At 37.9% G+C, this 25,867-nt stretch overlaps 1 protein-coding gene across 4 annotated transcripts; it reads right to left on the bottom strand.

The window, feature by feature from the left end:
- Nucleotides 1–4,494: 4,494 nt before the first annotated feature.
- On the bottom strand, nucleotides 4,495–23,898 carry NEIL3 (nei like DNA glycosylase 3). Of its 4 annotated transcripts, none has more exons than XM_057419132.1 (10): nucleotides 23,764–23,898; nucleotides 21,511–21,626; nucleotides 19,509–19,643; nucleotides 18,265–18,478; nucleotides 17,000–17,074; nucleotides 14,347–14,513; nucleotides 11,291–11,460; nucleotides 7,949–8,351; nucleotides 5,878–6,010; nucleotides 4,495–5,084 (listed from the first exon to the last, which is right to left on the bottom strand). In XM_057419132.1, exons 1-10 carry the CDS (start codon nucleotides 23,884–23,886, stop codon nucleotides 4,908–4,910), a joined length of 1,713 nt encoding a protein of 570 aa, XP_057275115.1. In that variant the 5' UTR covers nucleotides 23,887–23,898; the 3' UTR covers nucleotides 4,495–4,907. The 4 variants fall into 4 exon arrangements, with proteins under 4 accessions (XP_057275115.1, XP_057275116.1, XP_057275118.1 ...); XM_057419133.1 differs by having other exon boundaries at nucleotides 21,511–21,567; XM_057419135.1 differs by having other exon boundaries at nucleotides 4,948–5,084; nucleotides 5,878–6,005.
- Nucleotides 23,899–25,867: the final 1,969 nt, after the last annotated feature.

Below are 25,867 nucleotides of genomic sequence, written 5' to 3'. Positions count from 1 at the left end.
TGTAGAAGGGTACAAGAAAGATATTGAAGAATTTTAAATGTTCTAGGGATTTTGTTTAGGGAAAAAGCCTACCATTGCTGCGAAGTCCATGAAAGGTTTTGCAGTACCTTTTGATTCCTTGTGAAAGATACTTAGCCTCTAATGAACATTCATACAGATATCAAGGAAAGGATGGCATATCCCACTTCTTTGAAAGTCCCCTTCCAGCATCAAGCTAAATCTTACTCATTTTTTTCCCTTCCAGAAAAACAAGTGACAACTAGCACCATTTTATACAGGAATTTGGGTGCAGAAGTAGTTGCATAATTGTAAAAGTCTGTAGTCACAGCTGTGACATAGTCCTGTCTCAAAACCGGAGTGCATACCTTTGGTGTAAATTTATTTATCCCTCAGTGAGTTACTGACATAAGACCATTGTTGCTTCAGACCTCAATCTAATTGCTGAATTCGCATGGCCATTAAATCATAGTTATACATGTATATATAACAAATATACAAAAATAATGTATTTCTCTCTAACAAATAGCTGGTTATAAAAGTACTTTAAATAAAGTTATAAAGGCATGAAACCAAGCATAAAGTCTCTTAATTCCAATCTCAGTGTCACAAATTGGAAAATAAATGTTACTTTCAAAGTGAAGGATAAACTCTGCCTAAACTTACTTAAGCTGTAACAGTAAATAAAGCACTACCATAAAGTAGAACCTGGGTATGGCATTACCATTTTTTAGGTTTAACATTTTTACTTCACAACTTGTATGACCTTGATCTGATCCTCTAAGCACTGGTTTACATGGCATCTGAGATGAATTCTGAGAGCTTTATGAAGTTAGCTTTGTGATATATAAAACCAGAAAAAGTGTTTTCTGCATGAGGTTGAAAACTGTTATGAGTCATGCTGTCACTTTGTAATGTTAATGTCTAAAAAAGCTCTCTAAAATTATAAGAGTACTTAGAAGTCAGCTTTACTGGAAAACTCCTTTTTATTACTGAACTGCCGTCACCACCTTGTCCAGGATGCATCTAAGTCAAAGGAGCTTACTTGAGCCTGTCAGTCCCTACAGCCTCCTGCAGATGGGTACAGGTTAAAGTAACAAGGCTGCATCAGAACCCTGAGGCCTTTAAAAAGGGCTGTATTTTTTAATAAAGCCATTGACATTGGTTTTCATAAGGAATATAAATGACAGAAAATGGTTAGGATAGACAGATCCCTCTTTTAACTTGAAGACAGGCTGAGAGAGCTGGGATTGTTCAGCCTGGAGATAAGGAGGCTCTGGGAGACCTCAGAGCAGCTTCCAGTACCTAAAGGGAGCCTACAAGAAACCTGGAGAGGGACTTTTTGCAAGGGCATGTAGTGACAGGACAAGGGGGAATGGCTTTAAACTGAGAGAAGGGCGATTTATGTTGGACATTAGAAATTTTTCCCTGTGCGGGTGGTGAGATGCTGGCACAGGATGCTCAGAGAGGTTGTGGCTGCCCCATCCCTGGAAATGCTCAAGGCAAGGCCAGGCTGGATGGCACTTAGAGCAATCTGATGTAGTTGAAGGTGTCCCTGCCCATGGCAGAGGGCTGGGAACTTACATGATCTTTAAGGTCTCTTCCAACACTAACCATTCTGTGATTCCATAAACTTAGGCTTTGTTATTCTTTTAGCCTCCACAGTTGATTGCATGCAACACAAGCCATTAAAATGTGTAAACCAAATACGAATCTGAAATGTGTGTTCCATCACTTGTACTGTAATAGATGAATCAATGTGAAAAAATAAGTGCATTTATAACTATTAGGACAGAAGCTGAAAATCAGGACTTTTACCATGAGCAAACACAATACATTCTTTCACAAACTGTCTGCAGTTTTGCACCCTTGGCTGTAGATTATTTCTGAAAGGTTGAGAGGGGGATGTGTTACAAGGTAAGTTTTCTTGCCAGATGTTTTTTTTTTTTTTTAATCAAAACCTTTTATGACCTTTTATGATCAGCTGTCAGCCATAGCTTGTTAAACAACTAAACATAGTGCTGGCCTCTGTAAGAAGAGAAATAAAGAAACAGGTTTTGCAAAAGCAGTAAGTTTTGCAGAGGCAGCTGGTGAATCAGAATTCACTGTCTCTTGCTTAGTCTCCTACTTCTCTGGAGCGTAAATGTGTCAGTTTCCTCCACATGCTAGTTCTCTGTGATAAGCTCAAGGTATCCTTACCCTCAGTTATTTCCATTTCTGCCTTTCCTCACCTTGTGATATTAAGGTTATATTCTAAGCAAATTTAGGCTGATATAAATATGCCACCTCTTCAAAACAGACATCCAGGGAAACACACTCTATAAACTTTAGAAGTTCATAGCCTAAATGGATGGTATTTATAGAGAAGACATGAGATTAGAATTTAATAATTTATAATGATACTTAATGTGTGGCATAATAGCCTCAGTAATGTAAGAGAGCAGTTCCCATTGATACTAGCATACCCTACTTTCACAAGGTTTAGGGAAGAGGTACTAGTTCCAGAAGTTGAGTGTTAGGCAGTAATCTAATTTCTACATGTAAAGTTTTAAGAAATAAACATTTCTGCACAATCAAAACTTTCATGTTGCACTTCTTCAACAGCCATGCCTTGCCCTGTGGCTCCTGCCTTATTCTGTTTTAACTTCTTACATTTATTTCTACACATTTCAGAATTCCTCTCAAACATTTTACATTTTATCTGCTAGATGATGTCTCTTGCCTGAATTTATAAGGTACCTATTTCCTGAAACAATCCTTTGTCCAAAATAGTGATACCATTCAGTGATGCAACCATTCTGAAATATCTTCAGAGAGATTTAGATGTTTAGAATTCTTAACCTGTATTATTTCAACTTCATGCACAATCAAGAGACTATAAAAATCTCTGATTTGCAACCTCACTGGTAAATAGTATCTGCAGCCAGCTCTGGTTTCTTCAAGTGGATAGAGCCTATGCTAGCCTATGACATTACAATTGAGATAGTAAATACAAGTTATTGCATGCTAACATTTGTAGCTAGGCTGAAAGTAGCAGAAATGAGGCAATACAGAAAGTCATTTTTTTAAAACACAACTCCTATTTGAGGTGAAGCTTCTGCTATTGTAATAGTTTTGTTTGTAATGTAAGTTATTTCTAATGCTTTTTATGTATACAAACTTTGGGGAAAATGACGTATTAATTTTATCAATTATTGTATTTTAAACACTTTTCCTTAGTTTAAGCAGGATATACTGCTCATTTCAGGGAAGTATTCAGATTTTGCATCCTCAGAGGGTAAATGAAGTTTATACATCACTGCTCCACTGTCCCAGTTAACTTTTATACTGCTTACGCACTTTTTTTCTAAAACCATACCACCCGTTATAGAAATGTAAGAATAGAAAAAGGGAAGTGATTGCAGTATCTAATAAAAGCAGTTAATCCTTTAAAACTTGTAAGTGCCGTACGTAAGTGGATATTCACATCTTGTCTGGGTGTTAAGATAAAAAAAAGACAACAGCCCAACTGTTAATTTTTGAAGTGTCAAACTTTGAAAAAGTTACTTAACTTCCAGCTTCAGTGAGATCTTAACATCTGTGGCAGGCAAGTGATCAAAAATGGCTGATAATTCTGTTCTATTTTTCATGTTTAGTTGAAGATTTATCCCTGCACAAAACATCCAAAGCATGTACAATTTAAAAATAATCAAACACTATCACAGTAATCAATTGTACAAATACAAGTGAGGAACTGGTTAGATAGGGGTTTTAAAGATTTAGATGTATAAGCACAAGCTAGCAGTGACACTGCATTGTTAGAAGAAGCATCATACAAAAAGATGGCAATGGAAAGGCAGTCTTTACCATGTGAAGTAGCTTGTTTTGTTCTCAGGTGGAGTTCTGTACCCCGCTATAAATAATAGGCTTCATGAAAGATATATATAGTCTTTGGAAAGAGGCCATTGAGCAACATAAGGATTATGGTTTCTATAATCTAATTAGAAAAGATTTCCTTCACATAAGAAAGTTTTAAAAGATTTCAGAGGTATCAAAGGCTACTGAAAAGATGAAGAAAGAAGCCTCTAAATTTGTGTTGGGTTAGGACAAGAAATTGGTTTCACTTGCACCATGGCATGGAAGATTTAATTGGACTGAACTTCCACAAGTTTCTCAGGAAAATTAAGTAGTCCTTCCCCTCAAACAATAAAAGGCAGTTACCTCTCAGAAATGGCACAATTAATTCTGAAATATTTACAAAGAGGTATGATTTTATTGTGCATTACAGATGGATTGACAGAAAAAAGTTCAGTAGCAACTAGAATAAATTGTTAAGACCTGGATTTAAAATATGTAATTAGGAAAGCTGCAGAGTCACGTTATTAATTTTAGGGCAGTCTTTTTCTAAACCTAAGCAAGGTCACACATTTAACTATGCTAACATTTGAAGTGTACAGTCCATTGCTGTTTCATTTTAAGCTCTGAGTAAATAAAGCATGAAGTATTTAAACAAGTGTGTTTTCTTTATATTAACTTTTATTATTTTATTATGTTTACACTTATGGAAAAATCTGCCACTTTAAAATACTAATTTAAAGTTATTGATTCTATAAATCACATGTGCTTGAAAGTATACAGTGCTGACAAACTTCAATGACATGTATAGGCAAAAAGAAAACAGTTCAATTTTTAATTAGAAATACAACAGTATGTTACAATATACTGCAAGCTAGATGATTATTGCAAAATAGTATGCAGCACACAAGCAGCGTTCAAGTTTTACAGGACTACATAAAATGACTCTTTCCAGACCTGCAGTTCTTTATGCTGTTGGAGCTCTTTTACTAATGAAGCAGCAAATGGAAAAATGACTAGGCAAGTTGTATGCACTTAAGACATCCTGAGGAGCAGCTAACTATTAACATTGGACATCAAGGAATAAGTTGCAAACCTGGCCCATTTTCTGCCCATTGAAAAAAGCCACACTGTTTTTCCTTTTCAAGAGGGCACACAAAGAAGTTCTTTCCATTATTGGGACCGATCTTCAAGACAGTCTTCATAACAGATCGCTTGCCATGGTTACAAAATGGAAAATCCAAGTCAGCCCACTGCCAAAAGAAACAGGTTTAGGCACAGTTTTGGCATATATGGTGGCTATGAATTCCTTATTTTAAAATTGGCAATAGAAACAGATCTATAGGGGGAAGCCCTAGAGGAAACTCCTCCTAGTAGTTTTCTCTTTTGTGATCATTGATTTTAGGTTTTTCTCTCAACTGCACACACTGAATGATTTAAATTTAAATGTTGCTAACACACAGTTTTCTTCAAATAAAAGCACAATAGTCATTACTGTCTGGAGTTCATCTGGTGGGAGGTGACTGAGTCAAATTCTTCTCAGTGACATACATTCAAAGCAAGGAGCAATGGCCACCAGTTGCAGCTGGGAAGGTCAGGTTAGGCATTAGTGCAGCAATGGGAGCAGTTGCCCAGGCAGATTACAGAATCTTCATCCTTGGATATTCAAGATTTTGGCTAGACAGAAATGTGTCTGATTTCCATATCTAGAGTTTGCCATAGTCCTCCTTCAAGCAAGAGGATGATCTGAACAACTTGTACAAGTCCCTTCAAACCAACATTTCTGCCATGCATCTATTTTACATCACTTGGAAGCGGATAAAGAACATTTGGACAAGCAGGGCCTTCTTAGCAGGAAGAGAAGTAACTAAAACTATAATTTTGTAACTGCTATTATGCTTTTAGCTTCAATTCAGTGTGCAAAAGTCTTTAAAATTACCTCAAACGTTAAATGGATCACATCTGTCCACAAATACAGATCACTGGGGCAAGAAGGCTGCAGAACAAGTGCTTATTAGAAAACAGGCCCTGCAGTTTTATACATACCTGAAAGTAGTCACACTGAGTTTCCCTGGGTAGAGGACAGGTATAAAACTGCCTGCCTTTGTTTTCTCCATCCTTTCTCACAACTCTGAGGCTGCAGAGCAGGCTGTGTTTGCTGCAGCGAGGATGGCCTGCACTTAACATATAAATATCATGTCAGATTAGCTTGAGGTATGCTGTAATGATAGGTTACAAAATGACACCTGCATAACGTCAAAGGTATTACCAGCCAAAGAAACCTCTCTTACCATTACAATAGTTCACTCAGTGTTCTTTCGCACACAATGACAGTCAGAAAACTTACTTCTCTAATGCACTCTATTGCACCTTTAAAGCTGAATGATTGCTAGTAGCGAAGACAAGACTGTGTGCTTTTCTGCAGGTATTACACCAGTTTTCCCCAGCATTAGCCCTTGTTTTGAATAATTTTAAAGTAATATACAAAACAAAATAAATATTACTACAGCTATTATAGTGCCCAATCCAAATTCTGACATATTCTAAAAGAGTATCCTGCTGTCAGAGCAGAAAAAGACCAATACAAAGTAGTTACTCCAGGTATTTGTATGCTTCCCAGAAGACTCCCACTCTTCTTACTAAAATATTACAGTAATGCTCCAGACAAGAAGTAATCCACCCGAGGCAGGGTGGAAGGGTGTTCTTTGAATGGGATAAAGTTTTTTTCTTTCTTTGCCATGATTGAGATAGTCAGAGATTATCTGAATGCAATAAACAAGGCTTTATCTAAAAAACAGTAACATGAAAAAAAAACAGTTACATGATAGTCTGAAATGTATCTTTCCAATGTGTGTATATAGCAGAAAGGCCTGGAGGGTGAGGAGGATAAATAATTTATTCTGGTTAAGTTACCAGTTTAGGAATTTCATGTTCTTTTATGTCTGGCAGATTGCAGTCCTGCAGACATCAGTAGTTTTCTTCCAACACCTCACTGAAGCAAAAGAAAAAAAACCCAAGACTTTCTGATGGGTTTTGTTACAAGCGTTTGGTTTTGGTGTGGGTTTTCTTAATTTTTGTTTTGTTCATTCGCTTAGTTTTTTGCTTGTGTTTTGTTTGTGTTTTTTTAATGTTTAAGTGACGAGTTGCTTTAACTACCTGTTACCATGATAGATACAGTCTCGTTTCTTCTTTGCACTCCTGTCTTCTCAGTTATCCTGCCTACCTCCTCAGTTCTCTGTAGCTGTCTACTGCCACAGCAAGGAGAAAGTATATTCACACAGCCTAACCTGGCTAGCCACTGGGATCCTTTTTCAAAACTGGTGCTTCAACATTGCAAGGAATAATTTCTGTATTTCGGAACAGACACATCACCAAGAAGTTTGTAGCATATTGTTAATATTTCACACTCACCCTGAATAATGTACCACTAAGTGACATCTATCTTGCAGTCCCATTGCTGTTGTGTATGTCTGCCCAACTTTCTGACAACCCTAATAGGTTCCCACGCTTCTCTTAACAAGGCAATGGATGTGTCTGAATAGGGCTGTGTAAATACAGATTCAGGATGGGTAGGGCACTGAAGTAGTTACATATTAAATGGGAAGGAAAGTTAAGAGAAAATAGTGATGGGAGGTTCATTAAGGTACCTGAATAGAGTTTCATACCATGGGAAGAATTTTGAGAACTGCTAGTTGACATATGACTTTAATTGGAATATATTCATTCAGCTACCTTCCTTTTGTCATCTTTCATGATGATTTCAATGATCTCTCTAAGCAGATAGCAACTATAGTGCTAAGATCAGACAACTCTTTATGTAGAACTTGACCTATTAGAGCTATACTGCTCCATCCCATAGGAATAGCTGAACTATGAACAGCTGTTTAGTTAAGAGCAGTACTGGCCAGATGACAAAATCAGGACTTTTCGAATGACAGCCTAAGTCATTCAGTGCTTTTGAAATCTGTAATTTTAGTTTCCCAAGAATAATCTACCTCTGGCAGAAATCCAAAGACAACAGTGTCTGAACCCAAAAGCATAGTATTCCAATAATCTTCAAGGATAAAGTTGATCTTTGGAATTATAAAAAGACTTGTTTACATTTTAGAATACATACCTTATTGCTTTATTATATTGGTGAACTGTGGATATATGATCAGTTTTCTGTTTCTTCTGTACATGTGTGAAAGAGAGAGGTTGCTGACAGGAGGACAAAGCCATAGCAGTTACAGGTGTTGGGCAATGCTTGGCTGTGCTTCCCCAGGACTGGTAGACATTGTTTTGTATGTGTCTACAATTACTTTTTGAAGCAACACACTGAGAGTGTCCATTGGATATTTGGGTATCATTTCTCAAATCATCTTTGTTACCAAGATCTGTTAAAACAAGAGTTGTAGTTCCAAATGCAGTTTTCCTATTGATCTTTATTTCTCTGCTGGGTTTTCTGAAGTCATTACAAGGGTACTTCACTAAGTTTATGTTAAAGGCTGCAGGATCGTCAACATTCTCTGTCTTTGGAACTAAGGGAAAAGAAGTTATTGGTTATAATTCATCTGTATAGTGATACATCCTATTTCTGATCTGTAGTCATAAGTCATCGTACAGAGAGTGAAAGACTAAATTTTCCATATCATCTAGAAAGACGGCAAAACCTGTCACAGATTGGATATAGTACCAAATTTCTCACAATAATGAGAGCTTATACGCTTTTGGAGTCACATATAGCATGTGTTTCTAGATAACATTACTGTTCAAATAAGACCAGATGTGAATAGTAAAGCTGTTAGAGAATTAACCATACAAAGTTGAATTTGACTTAATTACAGGTATTAAAATATTTAAATTCTCCAAAATTACCTTTTATAACCCTAGCACTGGAAGATGGCAGGGTATGGTATCTCCCAGCAGCAATACATTACCCAAAGTATTGCTTTACTGTTAACACAAAAAGGAGCAAAAAGGATTAATTTGTTGGGTTTTCTAGTGCTTTCAGGGCTCACATCCTTTCCAAACATTGCACACATCCAAACTTACTGATCCCTTACTCTAAGAGGCTTTAGAAGCAAGCAGTTTAGACATTTACTTTGCATTTGTTTTCTGACATGAAAAAACAGTGTGTTTCTTCACAGAATGAGAGGCCTGTCTAGTGGGCAATAATCACTCCAGAAGAGTCCAGAATTTATTAATCCCAGTTCAATAAATAAGGAGTCTGTAGGTTATCTTTCCTGAGAAAAGGGTGAAAAGATAAACTCTTACGGGGTCCCTATGTGCAATCTTTGTAAAGGAGCTGTGAAATCATAGTGTTCAAGAACAGAGTCTTTTCTACCATCTCCAGCAGTGTCTCACTCCTACATCTTCCATCCATACAAGGAAGAGGGAATAAAGCAGAAGAAAAATGGGTAGGTAAGGCATACACAAAGGCATGCTTTCTCTAAAGGCATTCTCAGTCAGAAACAAATAGGAATCCTTACAGTTTTCTTTAAATGCTTCTTAGAAACTGAATTATTTTGGCTCTAAGGCCAGTAGCTAACTTTACGTACCAAGTATTCTGTCCTCAAAAATTCAGCCTTTTCTGCTGACAGTAGTTAATTTAGAAACAACATAAAAGACAAAAAAAATAAAATCAACAAAGTAAGGAGGCAAGGAATCCTAAAGTTTGAGAAGAGAGAGGTAAACAAAACTGCTAAAACCAATCTCAAATACGTCTCCTACGATTCAAAAATAAGTTACTTTTAAAAAAAAAAAAAAAAAAAGAGATTTCATAAAGTATTCCACCAAGTCTAACACATGTTCAAATTCCAGGCCTCTCTGCAGCATTGGCACATAGCTACACAAGTGAAACTTAGAAGTACCTGAGAAGGAAAAGGATTTTGTTACAAAGCTTAAACTAAAACATTTGTACACACACCATTATGTGTTTTAAGGTCCAGCTGACACGATTAATTCCAGGATAAATGTTAGCTGGTAAATCTGAGTCTGTGGACAGATTAAAACTTTCAGGTTTCTGGCACTGATTTTGCAGGAGAATTATGCAAGATTAGCCTCTGCTGGCAAGAACTGTCATGTAAGTCATGGAGGCATACTTTTGTTAATTCCTGGTGTAAAGAAATGGACTTCAGCTAGTGTAAGATAAGAGTTCCACACACTACATTCATAAAATCAATAACTAGAATGAAGTAATAATTAAAAAAAAAACATTTGAACTTGTAAGGACCAAAATTAGTACCATAAAGTCATTTCTTCAGCAGCTGGGAATTTGGACGCACTTTGGAAAGTATGGCTCAATTAAAGATCAATATGACCTTAAATTCTGATTTCAGCATCTATACTTTCAGTCATAATTTAATGGAGTAAACTTTTAACAACAGGTCCTGAAACTCACATAAAACCACTAATTCTTCTCAGATACAAAATACCTATATATTGTTTCCAAATATCTTTTCTTTCAGTTTTGTAGCACCAGAGATAGAAAAATTAAGAACTAAACTAGTATGCAAATTTCAGCCACTTACGGAATAATCCACCTAATGTGAAATAAGCATTAGTTTTTGAGGTAGAAAAGCTTCAGTATGGAATTGCTATAGAATTAGCTTTATCCCGGAAAGCCACACACATACACGCCTCTAGGCCTTGCTTTTTGGAATGCACGTAGCAATTAAACGTGTTTTGGAGCAACAGTCTTGATGCAGATAACTTCCTCTAAATTCTGCCATAAGATTCACTCACTTTTTTCTACAGAAAGTGCAAAAGAATACAAAGCTCCTCTTCACAGAGAAAACAGGTCTCAGTGGAAAGTGTGTCCATAACCTCACTCATCCCTTCTTAATATCCAAAATTTCAATACAGAAGTCTGGATTGAAGTCAGCACGTTATTCATTCCACCTTTCTGCCCATTTTTGGGTCTCATTCATAGCTGCTTCTGTCCACCAGATCTAGAGAGCAGCATTAAAAGCTCCAGCAAGAGAGAAACAACAAGTTTAGGTAAGAAGTCCCAAATCATCCTTACTCTGAACTTGGAGCCAAAAACCTAGCTCCTGAGAAACCTGACATCCTTTTGGAAAGGGTACCAAAATATGCTGCTTTTGTCCACATGACAGAATGATAATTGCTTTTCTGCCTCTGGGGATTTCTCTGCAATATGCTGCAATCATCTAATGAATTTAAGTAGAGTTGAGAGAATAGAGTTTTGTCTCACTCCTTGCCCCTGAAAATAAAAGGGTCACTGCAGAGGCTTTTCTATAGAGTCCCACCTGAACACAAAGTGGAAAGACAAGCCTCTTTCAGGCTTTAAGAAAAGGTTTTCTATGATTGTCTGTGAAATATTTCCCCAAAATCCAAATTTAAGTTAGCTAATTACTTAAATATATTCACAATAAGGCACTTTTACAGTTCTAAAAACTGCATCAAAACCAAATCCTCCCCCTTTTTCCAGTACAAATTCCAGACAACCTTTCAATACCTTCAGGCCTTGAAGTCAAACAGGCATCACAAATTTCAGCAGAAGGCTTGTTTATTAGGGTACAGCACATGCACATCCATTCCTCTTCGGACTTCCAAGCTACATCTTCATTAGAACATGACCCTCTGCCATATGCCCAGCCAATTAGGCTATTTCTAGTTGGCAATTTGCTGTAAAACAGAAGAACGATGTTAGTCTTTTGTGACATTTTTTCTACAAATTGTCTTATACCACTATGTGCAGGGAGGCACAGGGCTGGAGAACAAGTAATACACAATGTTATGCCTGTCTGTCAGAGCTTGGACAGCATGTCACGGTTAGAGTTTGATTTTTTTTTTCTTCTTTACCTCCAGGGCAAATCTTTCCCAATGCTGCCTTAGTAAATATAAATATTTAAATCATAAAATCATAGAATGGTTAGGGTTGGAAGAACTGTTTCAGTACATTTCTCCCAACCCTTGTATAGAATGCTTATGAACAAATGCATTTTTGGACAAAGAACTGTTCAGAAGCTAAACTACAGAAAGTCACACAACCTAGCACACGAATTGTTTTGCCCTCATTTAAATGGTGCCCATTAGACCACTTTGTTATTGTAACAACCAATAGAACTTAAAACCTTAAAAGTTAGAAAGTCTAGAAAGTCTTTCTTGTGTATCACCATTTGCTAGAAAACTTTTCAAAATGCAGGAGTCTGCTCAGAATATAGCACCTTCTTTTTTGTTGTTGTTGGTGGTGGTGGTTTTGTGGATTTTTTAGTCCTGATCAGAAAGAGTTCGGGAATCTCCTAGCTGTGACCGGTAAGCCAAATCTGTACTCCAGACACTCCTACAGATTTATTTATTTCCCTGTTAATTATAATACTTCCTATGGCGATACACTGATATACAATCATAGTTACTATTTTGCAGACGCTGCATTTTGTCATAGTATTCAAATATTGTTAGCGCAGTAAATTTAACTTGAACTTTCCTGTTAAGGAACATATATGTAAGCTTTTAAATACTATGGTTGATAATTTTTTATGGATTTATACATTCTGGGGGGGGCTTTTTTCTAATTCTAAGAATTTAAGCACTTAATAATGCAAATGCCATACTTTGGAACTGTTGTGATACAACTTAGACCCTTAACAGCCTACATTTCTAAGATAATGGGAAGGATATCCACTACTTACTACATATCTTGCATAGCAGGAAAACTAAAGAGGGCAATGAGAACTGCTGACATACCGGAGATGCTATGCTGTCAAGAGGTAAAGCAGACATTACAGTATCCTTCACCAGAATACTGTGGCTAGATAACAAAACAGCTGAACTGGAAGTGTGAAAAATGGGTATTTTTACATTATTAGATCAGATGTTCTATTCAGTTACCAAAAATGTATTACTAGACTGAATATATTCAGCATGTCATCCTCCCAGTGTGACCATAGTGTCATCCTGCCATCCTTCTCCCCATTTTGGAACATGAAATACGGGGTGTGTGGTGTTTTTAAGACTCAAGATACATTTGGATTTGATGAGGTATAAGCTTAGAATGAGTATTTTCTTCATTTTTTTTCAGTTGAGAAAAATCATAAGCTACTTGATTTTATCCAAGAGCCATTGGGTTAAATTCTACACTTTATGATCTGTAGCAAGTCAGTTTGATCACACAGGTTCCTTTCAGCCTTCAAATGTGAAAAGCTTGAAATGGCAGATAAACCACTGGAGCTACACATACTTTTATTTGGTAACAGTTACTGCGTAACAGAAGACAGAGCAGTAGAACACAAAGAGCTTACCATTAGGATGAGAACAGCGCAAGAAACAACCTTTTCACTTTATAGCTACCATTGTTAAGTTTTTCAATGAAGCATACCACTGTTTAATTATTTGTTAAAAAACACCCAAAAGAAACACCACCACCACAAACAACAAAACCCCAAACTACTACTTGTTCTAGAACAGAGAAAGAGATCTTTTTTAACTTGCATCATTTTCTAGTTATCTGACTCAAGAGAACACTGCTGCCTTCCCACCCTTCTGCAAAACATTGCTCATTGAGGTTATCAGCACGTGAAATATTTATCTCACATGCTGGCATTTTCTACAATTGATCTATACTCAAAGGTGATTTTTAAGCTTTAACCAAAATCCCTTCAGCCATCTGAATCTTCAAAGTAGGCTGAAGGTGGGAGAGGGATTTGTGTGTTCTGTAAATCTTATCTAATACACACACACACACACACACACACACAGAGCTTGCAAAGCAAAGCAATGGCTTTTATTAGATTGACAAAGCTCAGTGTAAAAAGGCAAGATTCTGAAACCTCAGATGAAAATTTTCAAGAATAACTAGGGTATAAGAATCCCAATAAGGTGCTTTTGGAATTTTTACCTTCTGACCCTTTGTGATATCAAATGCATTTTGTGCACTCCTAAAATAAATGAAGGAAATCTCCTGCTAGCACAACTTATGTGGAACTGAAAGTGTCCCTGTGGCACACCTGTAGTAAAAGCTTTCCAAATACAATAAAGAGGAAAACAAAAAACCCAGAAAGTCCTAAGCCCTACAATATTTGCTGCACTCTGAATTTACTGAAGTTTTAGTTAATCTCATCCAGAACAAAATTCCACAGATGCACACTTATCTAGATATTTGAGGACTGAAGAGGCTATCCTATGAAAAGAAACAGAGACAAAAAATAACCCACCTTATGCCGTTCAACTCAGTTGTGCGTAAGCATCCAAGCCTATTATATTGATAGCACCAAAAAAGGGGCAGTTTTTCCAGTAGCAGCGAGTAATTCTGAGTACTCTGAATTGTTTTTTTATTCTTACATTCAAATAACAACCATTTAATAACAGATGTGCCCTTTGAAAGGAAAAGTATTAAAGAATCGAAGCTTTTAACCATTTCTAAATGACAATGGGCAAAACATTTTTCTTTCGTAAAGTCAAGAAAATCAGAAATAAAATGCACAAGGATTTATTCTATTTGAGAAGTGATAAACGCACTTGGAGGTGCTTAAGCATTTGATGCTTAAAAGTATTACAAAGTTACCATCATACCTTAGATTGACAAGCTGAGGATCTGCCTTTTGACATCCAGAGCAGAAGTAAGTCATCCTGTTATTCTCTCCTAAACGACACACAGTGATCTTACCATTGCACTGAGCACAGGCTGGGCGCTTGTATACTTTGTAGTGTTTGTAGAGTGGAGACCCTGTTTTGCGGCACTAAAATAGAACATATTTAAAAACCAAGTCAGAGATCAAATATAAATTTTATGTCAGTCCTTCTACAGTTCAACTGAAGCTAAAATTAAAAAAAACAACAAAACCAACCCAGAAACAAATAAATTGACAGCTTAATGACTACATAAAGATATTTAAGGCACATTCACAATGGCTATCATATTCTTTTACGAAGAGTTTACTTTAAATCAGGTATAACACTGGCTAGAATTCTCCACATAATGGATTAAAAGAATACAAAAAAACCCACAGAATACAAAACAAATACATGCTAGGGACTCCCTGTGTTCAGCTGGACCAACTAGCTTGATTTAGCAGAAGCCATCTTTGACCTGGCACCTGCAGGAGTGTTCTTAAGGAGCTGATGAGCTCTAGCCAATGCAGCATAGAAAACAAAATTAAACCAAACATAAGCCACAAAACTACCACCACCTTCCCTTGTCTGAAAAAGAGCCAAAACCACACCACAGAGCCAGCTCAGACCTTATGCAACAATCTGGGTTGAGCAGCCTTCCCAAAACCTAAAGAACCGCACAATGCAGGAATACTGCATTTCTGCAGTATTTCTGCAGGAGTTGGGTAGCACCCAGTAAAGTTGCTCAGCTTCAGCCTTAGCCCTGGCCATACCAGAGAAGTTGGCTCATGAGAAGCCACTTGGCACTATAGAAAGCTCCCCAGATCCTGGAAGAAAATCATATTGAATTCAGTACAGTAGAAGCCCAAAGGGCACAGCGACCTAGAGAGTCTCCAGAGGGCTGACAAGCAGGTACATTTCATGACAAAACTCACATGACATCAGCATAAACATACCTCAGCTAAAACTGGCAGAAAAACAACAATAAAAACAAAACCAAACAAGAAAAGCCCACTTGAGTTGCAGCCAACTCTGCAGAGCCACACCAGTTTCTGCACTACACCTGAAGTTCAAATGATACTACAGCTGGCCCAGCAATACCAGCCCAGCTCCGACAGGGCTCAGTGGCTCTAGCTCCATGATGCACAATGACCCTTGAGTTCTCCCCAGATACAGGGGTCTTTGAGCACAGCATATTTGCTTCTGCTGTGCTCTTGAATAAGCCTCACTGAATGAGAAAGCTTTCACCAGTACAATCTAGTAATTCAACCAGAAGGAATTACTAACATATATTTACATTAATATTCACAAGCAGTTTGCTTTCTCCTCAAGGTTTACAGTTAGTTTCTCATTAGTAGTTTTCTCCCATCCAGTTATTTAAAAACCAAACAAAAGCAACAGCTTTTTACATAAACAAGATTCCTCAGCTCTGCATCTGTGTTACTACAAACAATATAGTACGATTATACATTCTGTAATAGTCTATAAAAAATGATCAAGCACTACCCCTTGTATTAACCTATTTTCACTGGGTTTATCTTAAAGAGATTTGGTGGGGGGGGTGATGACTATCCTTTAAAAGCACTTGTCTGGTGAATACTTGCTAAATATAGATTATAAAAGTTTTTAAAATGGCTAATCTGAGCTACAGAAAGTTTAATGTGTTTGTTTATTGTCAGTCTAAAAGACTGTTGACACATTTAAATTTCCTAGTACTATAGTTGTTGCAGAATGCTCTCTTCACTGTCAGACTTCAGTTAAGCCTGGAGAACGAAAAGATGTGCCTAGCCAACAGACTAAACTACTCTTCAGTAGGTTGGGGGAAAGCAGACATTTAAGCAGACTATTAAATTATGTGTTTAGCCTTTATGATTGAAAGATGGTATTAAGGAAGTCAGGTGCCCTCCTTCTAGCCTATCAAAAAAATAATTTTTAGCAGCACTAGCTCCTTGCCTTTCATAAGTACCAAGATAAACAGACACGAATTTCATTGCTCCTTTTCATTTCTTTGCATGCAGCTTAAAGAAGAAAAACATACAAGAATTCTGTCAAATTCTCTCTCCTATTTTGGAAAGTAAAGAGCAACCAGGATGGAAGAAATTAAATCCTACTGAAGTTGTGGCAGTAGGGAGAAGCTGGAATTTATTTTACTTTAGCAACCAAAAATATTGCTTCAGTTGGGAAAAAAAAGTTGTTGAAAGTTACAATCTGTTCACTCAAATAAATATACTGCAAGTGGCAAACTCTAGTTCCCGGTTTGAAGAGTGACCTTTACGTTCTCTTACAAATAAATGTGTGCTTAACCTACAGCAAGTTTGACATGTTCAGAGCTGCATTACAACACATGCACAGTGAAACTGAACTGGCCCTTAGGCTGCATCTGTCAAACTCTTCTGCTGCAACTGGGCCAAGCTATGCATATTCTTACAGCCTAGACTCCCTTACCTTTCCATCATTTGACAATTCATAATTAATAAAGAGCACACAAACCAACATTCCTATTTATGGAAACACTTGTCCTGTTGCATCTTATGACTATTTCCACTAGTTGATCACATACAGCTAACATGCTGGAGTCAAGTTTTGGAGGTTCCTCAGAAACATGTGCCAATACCTTATAAAAAAGCATGGTAAAATCACGTGTCATTTTCACCAAATGATGTATATGCTCATCTGTCAGTTGGCAAACCTGTAAGTAAGACAAAAATGATTTTTAGAATATTAGAATGCCAAGGGACAACAGCAGAAAGACCTATAATGCAGGGGTACCTCAAACACTTCCAGCTTATGTGGAACTGCATTGACTCCTGTGGTGGTAATTCTTTGACTTCACATTGATATATAACACCTCAGTAAAAATGTATGTTTAGTCATTCTATACTATACAAACTCACTATGTAAATACCAAGCAACGTACTTTAGCTCACGCTTTGTGACACAAAACATTAAATAAAAGTTTCAGTTGTCTTTGTCTATGCTGACCTAAGAGTTTCTGATCACAGGAATTATGTGAAGTTAACAACTCTTAGTTGCCTCTTAATTTACTCATGGATTGTGATACAAGCTGTCTATCATCAGAGGCTCTTTTCTGCAAAAGAATCTTCAGGAAAAATACTTGAGCCAAAGGCATCACAATTAGATATATCAATCCAATTTTTGTTAAGAAATCACATTTTTGTTTCCTTTGTTCCCGTTGCAGATACAATTAAAATCCTGACTGATCCTAAGAAAAGCTTTCAAAATATTATGTGTATAAAGCTTTCCAGTTACTATCTTCACCAGCTTTTCTTTATGTACTATGTAATGTCAATCTGTTCTGTAAACATCGGGCTTCTTTTCAACCAAACTTTGGAGATCCATGTTTGAGGATCTTAATAAAGAAAGAATGTTAAACAATGGTAGAAAAGTAAATTATGCCAGCTAGCAAGACAGGAAGTGGAAGAAACAGCAGCAAAACCAATCAACTCTACCACATAAACTATTTTGGCTAGCAGCTGAACAAAGAAAACAAAAGCACTTTTCCCTTTATTTATAGGGTGACAATTTAATGATAGCAAAATAGGATGCCAGACAAAGTCAGGATTTTAAGGTTAAATTAATTCCCTGCTAAGGAGAGATTTCAAGATGTAATAGAGAATGCTTGGCCCCACAAAATATGCCCACTCTGTGAAGCATGAGTAGCAGCAACAGTTTCCAAGGACTGCCATTGCAAATGTCTCCAGTTATAATGATAAAATGTTAATTTAATGTCTTAAAATAACTTGAAAAATGACAGATCATAAAACCAAGGTAAGAAGATGACAAAATGTTATATGAATAAGTATGTACATTCTCAATACTTTGGTGTCATTAAAAGCAATCTTGTGACATTTCACCCACCTTAACAGCTGGATGAAGACCACTGTCAAACAGTGCTTCATTTTTTATTATATTTCCCACTCCAGGTAATACTGTTTGATCCAGTAACACATCACACAACATGAGGGTTTTGTGCCGCTTAATCTCACTTTCTGCTCTTAGGAAACTAAATTTTGGAGAACAGACATCTAAGCTTTCCATCATTCTCACTTTCCGTTCACTCTCAGCTGCATTTCTGGAAGAGAATAATACATTAAGATTTATTTTTATTTCAATTATATGCTAACATAGCAGTATGATTTTAAAAACAACACATGAAAGTATAATAGAACATTATATGCAGATAACAGAAATCTTGCAAATACCAGTGACAGGAAGAGGCACAGAAATTACATTAACCACCCTTCCCAGAAACAGGTAAGTGATGCATGCAAGGAACATTCATCTGATCCAGCATACAAGAAAACATTCTCATTTTGTTCATATTAGTTTGAAAAATAATTGCCAGATCCTTGTTTTAAAACTACTACCAACATGGAAAGACTATGCATTTGGACCATCAAACATAACTAACTGTATGGTTACATGGTCCAATAGTTACTAGAAGACAATAAAAGGTAATAGTTTCTTAAACCTTAACTCTACCAGGTTACATAGTCACTTGAAAATAGTACAGTAAAAGAAGTCTCAGGCTTACATAAGCTTTTCTTTTGTAATATTAAATATGCATATATATGATACTTGAATTTACATGGTCCTTTTCCCCAAAGAGCCTCAAATGCTTTAAAATCAAGCTTGCTATTATTTTTATTAGCAGTGAGAAGTACCAATGCTGATGGTCAAAAACGTGCACTTAATGTAAATTAGAACAATTATATCAATTTGCTTCCAAAAAGAAAGCAAACGTAAACACACACCCTTAGGAGCATAAAATCTGAAACTAGTAATCATCAAAGGTCCTTATTCTTGTTAAGGAATTGAGACTTGCATGGAAATTAAAGGAGCAATGGGGTTCAGCATTCAGATCCAAGAACGGACTTATTCGCAGTCTTGATGCTCTTGCATAGAAATACTTTAAACGTATGTAAATTCTGATGCAAAAGTAGCAAAATTAAATTACCATACCAATATTTAGAAAGCTTTGTTTCTTTGTGTCTATGATGGCATCTGAGCACTAAATTTGTGTGTGATTTTTCACTATGTTCTTAAAAGAATGTCATAAAAATAAACCAAGCTGTGTTTAATTTGGTTAGTTTCTGCTTTACCTATACTCTACTGTCACCTCGAAAAAACAAACAATATCCTCTGTAAGCTGTATCTCCAAAACTGGTAGTGCTGCATTTCTGCCTTTGTTTCCATTGGGATTAATGCACATGGAACCGTTCATTCCAAAGTGAATCCTTGGAGAGAAAAGAGAGTTCTTACAGGTATTTTATCTTCACAATGTTTCCAAGCATCACACTAGTGTATGTTTGAAGTTATAAACTGTTCTTACCTAACCAAGTCAGTATGTATGTACATTAATTCTAGCCATTAAGAGTAACACAGCAACAAACTACTTGCTTACATAATGTTCAATTCCCAGAGAAAAATCTCCCCAAGTCAAAACTACTCCAAAACATAGCAGTTTTCCAGTGGTCTTCAAAATTCACTAAACAGAAACCAAAACTGATCATTAAGTAACATGCTTTTCTGGTGTATCACACTTAGAATTTTTTCCACTTGACATGCTGGTCTTCCAACACAGGTTCTTAAGTCTTCAGGGAGGCTGAAGGAAATGAGGCTACTTTACCAGAAAATTTTCTGTTAAATCTGGCAGAAGTTACCTTGTATGAAAGGAAAGATTTCAGTCCCTTAATTGCCAACACTTTTATCATATCAAAGCTACTTCCAATAACACCATAAACAAAGTAATTAACATCTGCCATATGTTGTTTTCTGCTTTTCTTTGCCTACACCCAAGGCAAAACCTGCAGGTCAATTAAAAATTAATATAAGAAAGAAACTGAAAAATGCCCAGAGGGCAAAGGAGTGGAACAGACTCTTTCAAGCATTCCTCCTACTGGTCACTAATGCTTTAAAAGGTCCTACATTTTATGATATATCCTACTAGGAGCTAGTATACGTGAGCAAAGGACAAGTTTGACTATGGCCTCATGCATTTTATTTATTACAAATTCACCTGTTACATTCAAGCCATAAAAAAAACTTATGTAAGAGATTGTCCTACTTGTATACATAGTATATCAGAAAATAAGGATTATTGTGTAGGTACAAAAAGATGTAACAGAGTTAGAAAGATTAGAATTATGTTGCAAGTAGAAGGGTAAAAGAAAACCCTTAAATGGAAGTCTTATAAAAGAGTCTTACTTATGTATCCTGTATTAATTACCATAAAGAATGAGAGGGGATTTTTTTTTCATAATCCAATATACTGTGCATTTGGTTAGATTTATTTTTAGTTGACTTTGCATTACAGAAGCATACTGAAATAGAAAAAGTAATCTAGATGATTCCAAGTACAACCCTGGTGGCTAGTACAACATGTCCAAGGGCTTAAAGCATTGAACAAAATCCTAAACATGCCAACAAACTCGTAATAAGCTCTACAAAGCATAAGCAAACAATGATTTGGCAGTTTTTACCATTTGTCTAGGAGACAGCTTCACAAAAAAGTTAAAGTACACTCATTACCAAAACCATTCATCTGCCAAATTTCAAACCACAGTTCCAAACCAAGGAGATGTTAATATTGTTGAAAGAAAGCAAGCAAGAAAGTAATCATAAATGTATACATACTGAATACTAAGTTGGTTTTGTTTTTTTTTTTTCCACATTGGTTTATTCATGATTCAGTTGCTCTGATTAATGTTGAGTACAGAATTTAAGCCTAAATTTCTTAAGGAAAGTTAAAAAGACTTGCAAGTAGAGCTTGTAGTGGAAGACATTAAGTAACTGTTACTTCATGCACTTCTCTGAGTTTTGTCCTTAGAAAATGCAATTTCCTGCTTGAAACAAAGCATTTCAGGGATTAATTGTCCTTTTCAGACACTGTTACTTGGAATTTTAGGCTAAGAATAAAGTAGTAGATTATCCAAAAAGGTAAGTGGCTATATCTATTATTTCCAGCATTACAGAGAGAAGATTGCAGGTAAGTTTCTTGATAACACTAATTTTCAAATCTCTGAAAGTAACTTTAGCAAGAACAAGATGACCCATGAATACATATAGTCTGAACGCACAGGAAGTCTTTTTCTCTCCTCTTACCTCAAAGCTTTCTGATCAAAATACATAAAAAGTTCCTTTCCCAATGTCTCCACACCCCTGTAAACATGTCCAACAAGGAAATCATGACCAGAGGTTCCCTCCTTGCTTGCAGCAGTCTAAAAATGAACACACACACACAGATTAAAACAGAATTTATACTGCTTTGATTCTAGCATTAGTACACATTCACCAAATTGCTGATTTTTCCATCCTGAACATTAGACCTTCTCTTCTCAAGCAACTCTACCAAAACCCGTGAGACTGTTAACCCAGGAAACAAAGAGTCACTGTTGCTCATACTATCCCAACTCAGCTCCTTCTCTTCTGAATTGCAACAATACATCTTTTTTTATCAGTGAATTTTATGCCTTTTCCTTCAAGTAATGAATTTACAAGAAGACTTTAAGGCTGATGCAAATTAAACAGGTACAGTTCAAACACTAGTTGTCAGTATCAGTTCTGCCATTTGCAGGCCTACATCCTTCTCCAAATGCCTCCTGCTGGAATTTCTACCCATGCTAATAATGCTTTCAGTGTTCCACATGGCGCAATACATATTACAGAAAAGCTACTGCTGAGCTGACAGAGATACTTCTCTCTTCCTACTAGTTTAAAGTCTAATCTCAGATGATGTTGAACAGGAGGTGGGATGCTAAAAGAGGAGAAGAAAAAGATAATTCTGAGATGGAAACAATGATTTTTTCTTGCTTAGCACATGAAACTCCACTGAAATCATAAGAAGGGACCACTATTGATTATCTTGTCCAAACACTGGGGGCTCAAAGCAGGACTGTCTTACGTCAGGCAGCCTTAGGTCAACTTCAGAGTGGCTCTAGGAACAGACACTCTATTGGGCCCTCGTCCCAAAACTTGACTATTGTATTAGGAAATGTTTTCATCCACAACTTAATCAGAAATTCTCCTGTTGTCACTTGTATCTGTTGTCTCTAACCCTACCTGCACCTCTGACAAGAGTCTGGCCCTGTCTCTTCTGCATCCTCCTTGTAGGTGTTCTATCAGCTTCTTCAGCTCTATGTACTTCAGCCAGCTAATCATACCAGGGGCTTCACTCTAGCATGTTACTTTTTTCCTAGTGGGGAGTTGGAATGTACTCCAAAGTCACTGTAATCCAAATGCAGCCTTGCAAGTGCTGAGCAAAGGTAAGAATCACTCTCCTCAGCCTGCTGGCTACATCATCATTAGCACAGTCCAGTACAGGGCAGGCTGTCTTCCTTGGAGGGGCAAGTCTCAGCTGGTCTGAGCCTCTTTAATACGTGGAGCTGTTTTCCACATGATCAGCAGCCAGGCCTGTGCCACTGCATGACATATTCTGTTCCAAGTGCAGGACTCTGCATGTCCTGCAAACGCTGAGCCTGTAAAGGTGCCCATGACAAAGAGAACCTTGAGGTCCCCAGAAGGTCTGTTCAGCCCCTGATGAAACCTGCAAGCACTATCTTCACTGTCATGGGATCCCTAAGTGCAAGGCAGATTGGTGTACCAACATTACATCCTGTGTGCACTGAGACCAGGTGCCACATTTATTTAAATAGTTGGTCTAATTAAAATTATTTAATAAAATAGTCGTAGAAGTAAACCCTCCCTCTCTGCAGCCCAACATGTACCTACTCCACCTCGTCATTCAGACTTTTGAAGACTTATGAGAAAAATTAAAATTAGTAACTGCTACTATAAATTTCCTTCGATTGTAGGTTTCCTGACACTAAATGACATTTAAAGTCTACTCTAAGTGAATGAGAGTGATTCTAAAACATTTCCCTTGCTATTTCCAAAAGCCCCCGTGTTTGTACAGCTTAGTCATCCCCTTACACAACCGACCTTGTTTGTTATGATGATAAGAATATTTAATAATTTAAAATACGAATTAAGACTGTACCTACGGACGATCCCCCAGCGAAGGGTACCCGGGGAGCAGGAGCCCACCCGGGGAGCAGGAGCCCACCCGGGGAACAGGAGCCCACCCGGGGAGCAGGAGCCCACCCGGGGAGCAGGAGCCCTGCCGCTGCCGGAGAGCAGGAGGAGCAGCCACGTCGGCCGCAACGGCCATCCTGCTCTGGCCCCGCATTCTCACCCCCCACCCACTGCCTGCTCCCAGACTCGAGTCCTCTCCCATAAACCCGGCAGCGTTCACCGCCGCGCACACCCGGGGACCCAAGCTCTGCGACCCCGGCCCGGCTTGGCTCGGCGCTGCCCCTGAGGGGAAGCGCCTCTCCCTCACCGCGCTCGGTCCCTCACCGGGCCACCAGCTCCGGCCGCGGCTGCCAGAGCGCTACCCCGCGCGCTCCGCACCGCCTGGTCCCGCCGCACCCGGGCCCGTAACTTCTCGCCATAGAGCGCGCAGCCCGGGCCCTCCACCATGACCGCAGGGTACCGCCAGGCGCGGCACTCGGCGCCTCCCGCCTCTTCCCTTCAAATCTGCCGCTGGCTCGGGGGCGGTGCTGCCTCGCCGGGCCCGCCTCCGCCCGGGTGAGCGCTGGGCCAGTATCAGCGGGGAAGTCGGGGACGCGTACGGTCCTTAGAGAGTTCAGGCCTAGACTGACAGAAGGAAACCGTGCCCCGAAGGGCTCCGCGGGCAGGCGGGCTGCAGCTGCGGGGCTAGGTGAGGGTGGGTCGGTGCGGGTATGGCTGCCGTTGCCGGACCGGAAGAGGTCAGTGAGGTGAGCCTGACCTAACCCACCGCATAGTTCTCTTCCAGTGCCGCCCAGCTGGTGTTTTAAGCTTAGACGGCCCTTTGTGTGGACGGGAACCCTAATCAAAGAGCATTGTTTTGTGAGACACTTAAGGGAAGGCACGGTATCTTCATTTTGTTCTTAAGTGTGAACTTTTAATGCCCTCTGATACCTAGTGAGCTATCACAGGCTTTCTGGTATTTAAACCACTCTTAAAGTCCACCTTCTTTCAAGACTATCTTAATGCACAGCTCGAAGTTTCAGCCTTATAAAGTCAGTATTTAATAGTTTTTTGCACTCAGTCCACGTTTACACGAGGTAAATGCTTCCTTCCCTGCTTCATTGGAAGTAAGAATAGACATCATAAGCTCCACAAACTCTTAACAAAATTGAGGGAACTTGCATTTGAGGGTAGTCTCAACTAATACTGTTTGTTACATAAACACTGCGTATCCAGTCTGTTATCTGGGCTCAATCTAAATGCATTTATTCCTAAAAGAATAAATCTCTTTTTTTTTTTTTCCTGTAAGGAAATGACTATATGACGTTAAAGTAGTTATGTTTGCTGAAATAAAACTGTGAATGCAGGCGTGCTACTGAAGTTGAGTATGCTACCCTTTGTTACAAATGCCTTTTTTCTTTTTCGCAGTGATGTTTTTGCTGTGATCTTTCTAGATCAAAACAACAAGGCAGTCATTAGCCAGAGAATTAAGCTTACTCATCAGAGAGCAGAAATCACCAATGTTCCAATACGGTATGTGAAACTCAGACTGATTTTTCTGCTGCCCTTGAGTCCTGCCTTACTGTTCTTCCAACACAGAAATTAATGCATAACTTGGGTTTCTGTATTCATATGTAGGCACCTTAAAAGTACAGACAATAACAATTTCTGTTACTTAACTATCAAATGCAATGTTTTTCATTATAAGGGATTTTATAACTCGATATTTTTCAGTGGATGGTTTGTGCAGTGTGTTACAGCAGATTGGGTTTTCAATTCCACATCTAATTCTGCAGGTGCATCAGAAGCTCCAATACTATCCATTTGTTACGGTTCTCTAGCCCTTTATCCACTCATGTAAACAATAAACTTTAACTAGAGATTCCACAGTAACTCTCCTTTTGCATGCACTTTTATTCCTCTAAAAGTTGATTTCCAGGTACATACAAGCTGTCATTGGTGAGCTTTGTATTACAGCATTTGGTGGTGGTTGGTAAATATTTGTGCGTTTGCTTTAATAAAAGCTTTTAAGAATACATTTGAAGCAAAAAGAAGAGAGGTAATAACACTGTAAGAGACACTAATCTGACTGTTTTGCACTTCGAAACAAATGCCCAATGCTGAACTCAAAATCAGGATATTTTTAGGTAAAAGTGCCTAAAAGCAGCTGAATGAGGAACAGTTGTTGGGCAGAACTGTTGCTGATACAGTTTTTTTAATTATATAGTAGTACAGCCAAGACAGAAACACGCAACTGTGTGTTTTCAGTGTTCCAAGTGGAATAATCTTAGCTGCTTTTGTGGCAGTCATTCCTTGAGTCGGGAAATCTCAGTTGCTGCTATTCAGTTTCAACATTACAGTTCACTACAGGCTACAAGGGAAGAAATTCTGTTAAGATGCAAGTGTTAAAAGGAGGCTGATGGATTGCTTACAAAATAAAAGCTTTCAT

The sequence above is a fragment of the Pezoporus wallicus genome, unplaced genomic scaffold, assembly GCF_028554395.1.
Source record: "Pezoporus wallicus isolate ANWC-B61680 ecotype Strahan unplaced genomic scaffold, APGP_CSIRO_Pwel_v1 contig_2384, whole genome shotgun sequence".
Classification (NCBI taxonomy): Eukaryota; Metazoa; Chordata; class Aves; order Psittaciformes; family Psittacidae; genus Pezoporus; species Pezoporus wallicus.
This window is presented reverse-complemented; position numbering and strand designations above follow the sequence as displayed.

Excerpts from the sequence above, each read along its gene's own strand:
- NEIL3 (XM_057419132.1), bottom strand. The coding sequence starts at position 23,886 with ATGGTGGAGGGCCCGGGCTGCGCGCTCTATGGCGAGAAGTTACGGGCC. Across the intron at positions 11,461-14,346 it reads CCTCAGCTTGTCAATCTAAG|CAAATTGCCAACTAGAAATA; the intron begins GTATGATGGTAA and ends TCTGTTTTACAG. Across the intron at positions 8,352-11,290 it reads TTTGACTTCAAGGCCTGAAG|TTCCAAAGACAGAGAATGTT; the intron begins GTATTGAAAGGT and ends CTTTTCCCTTAG.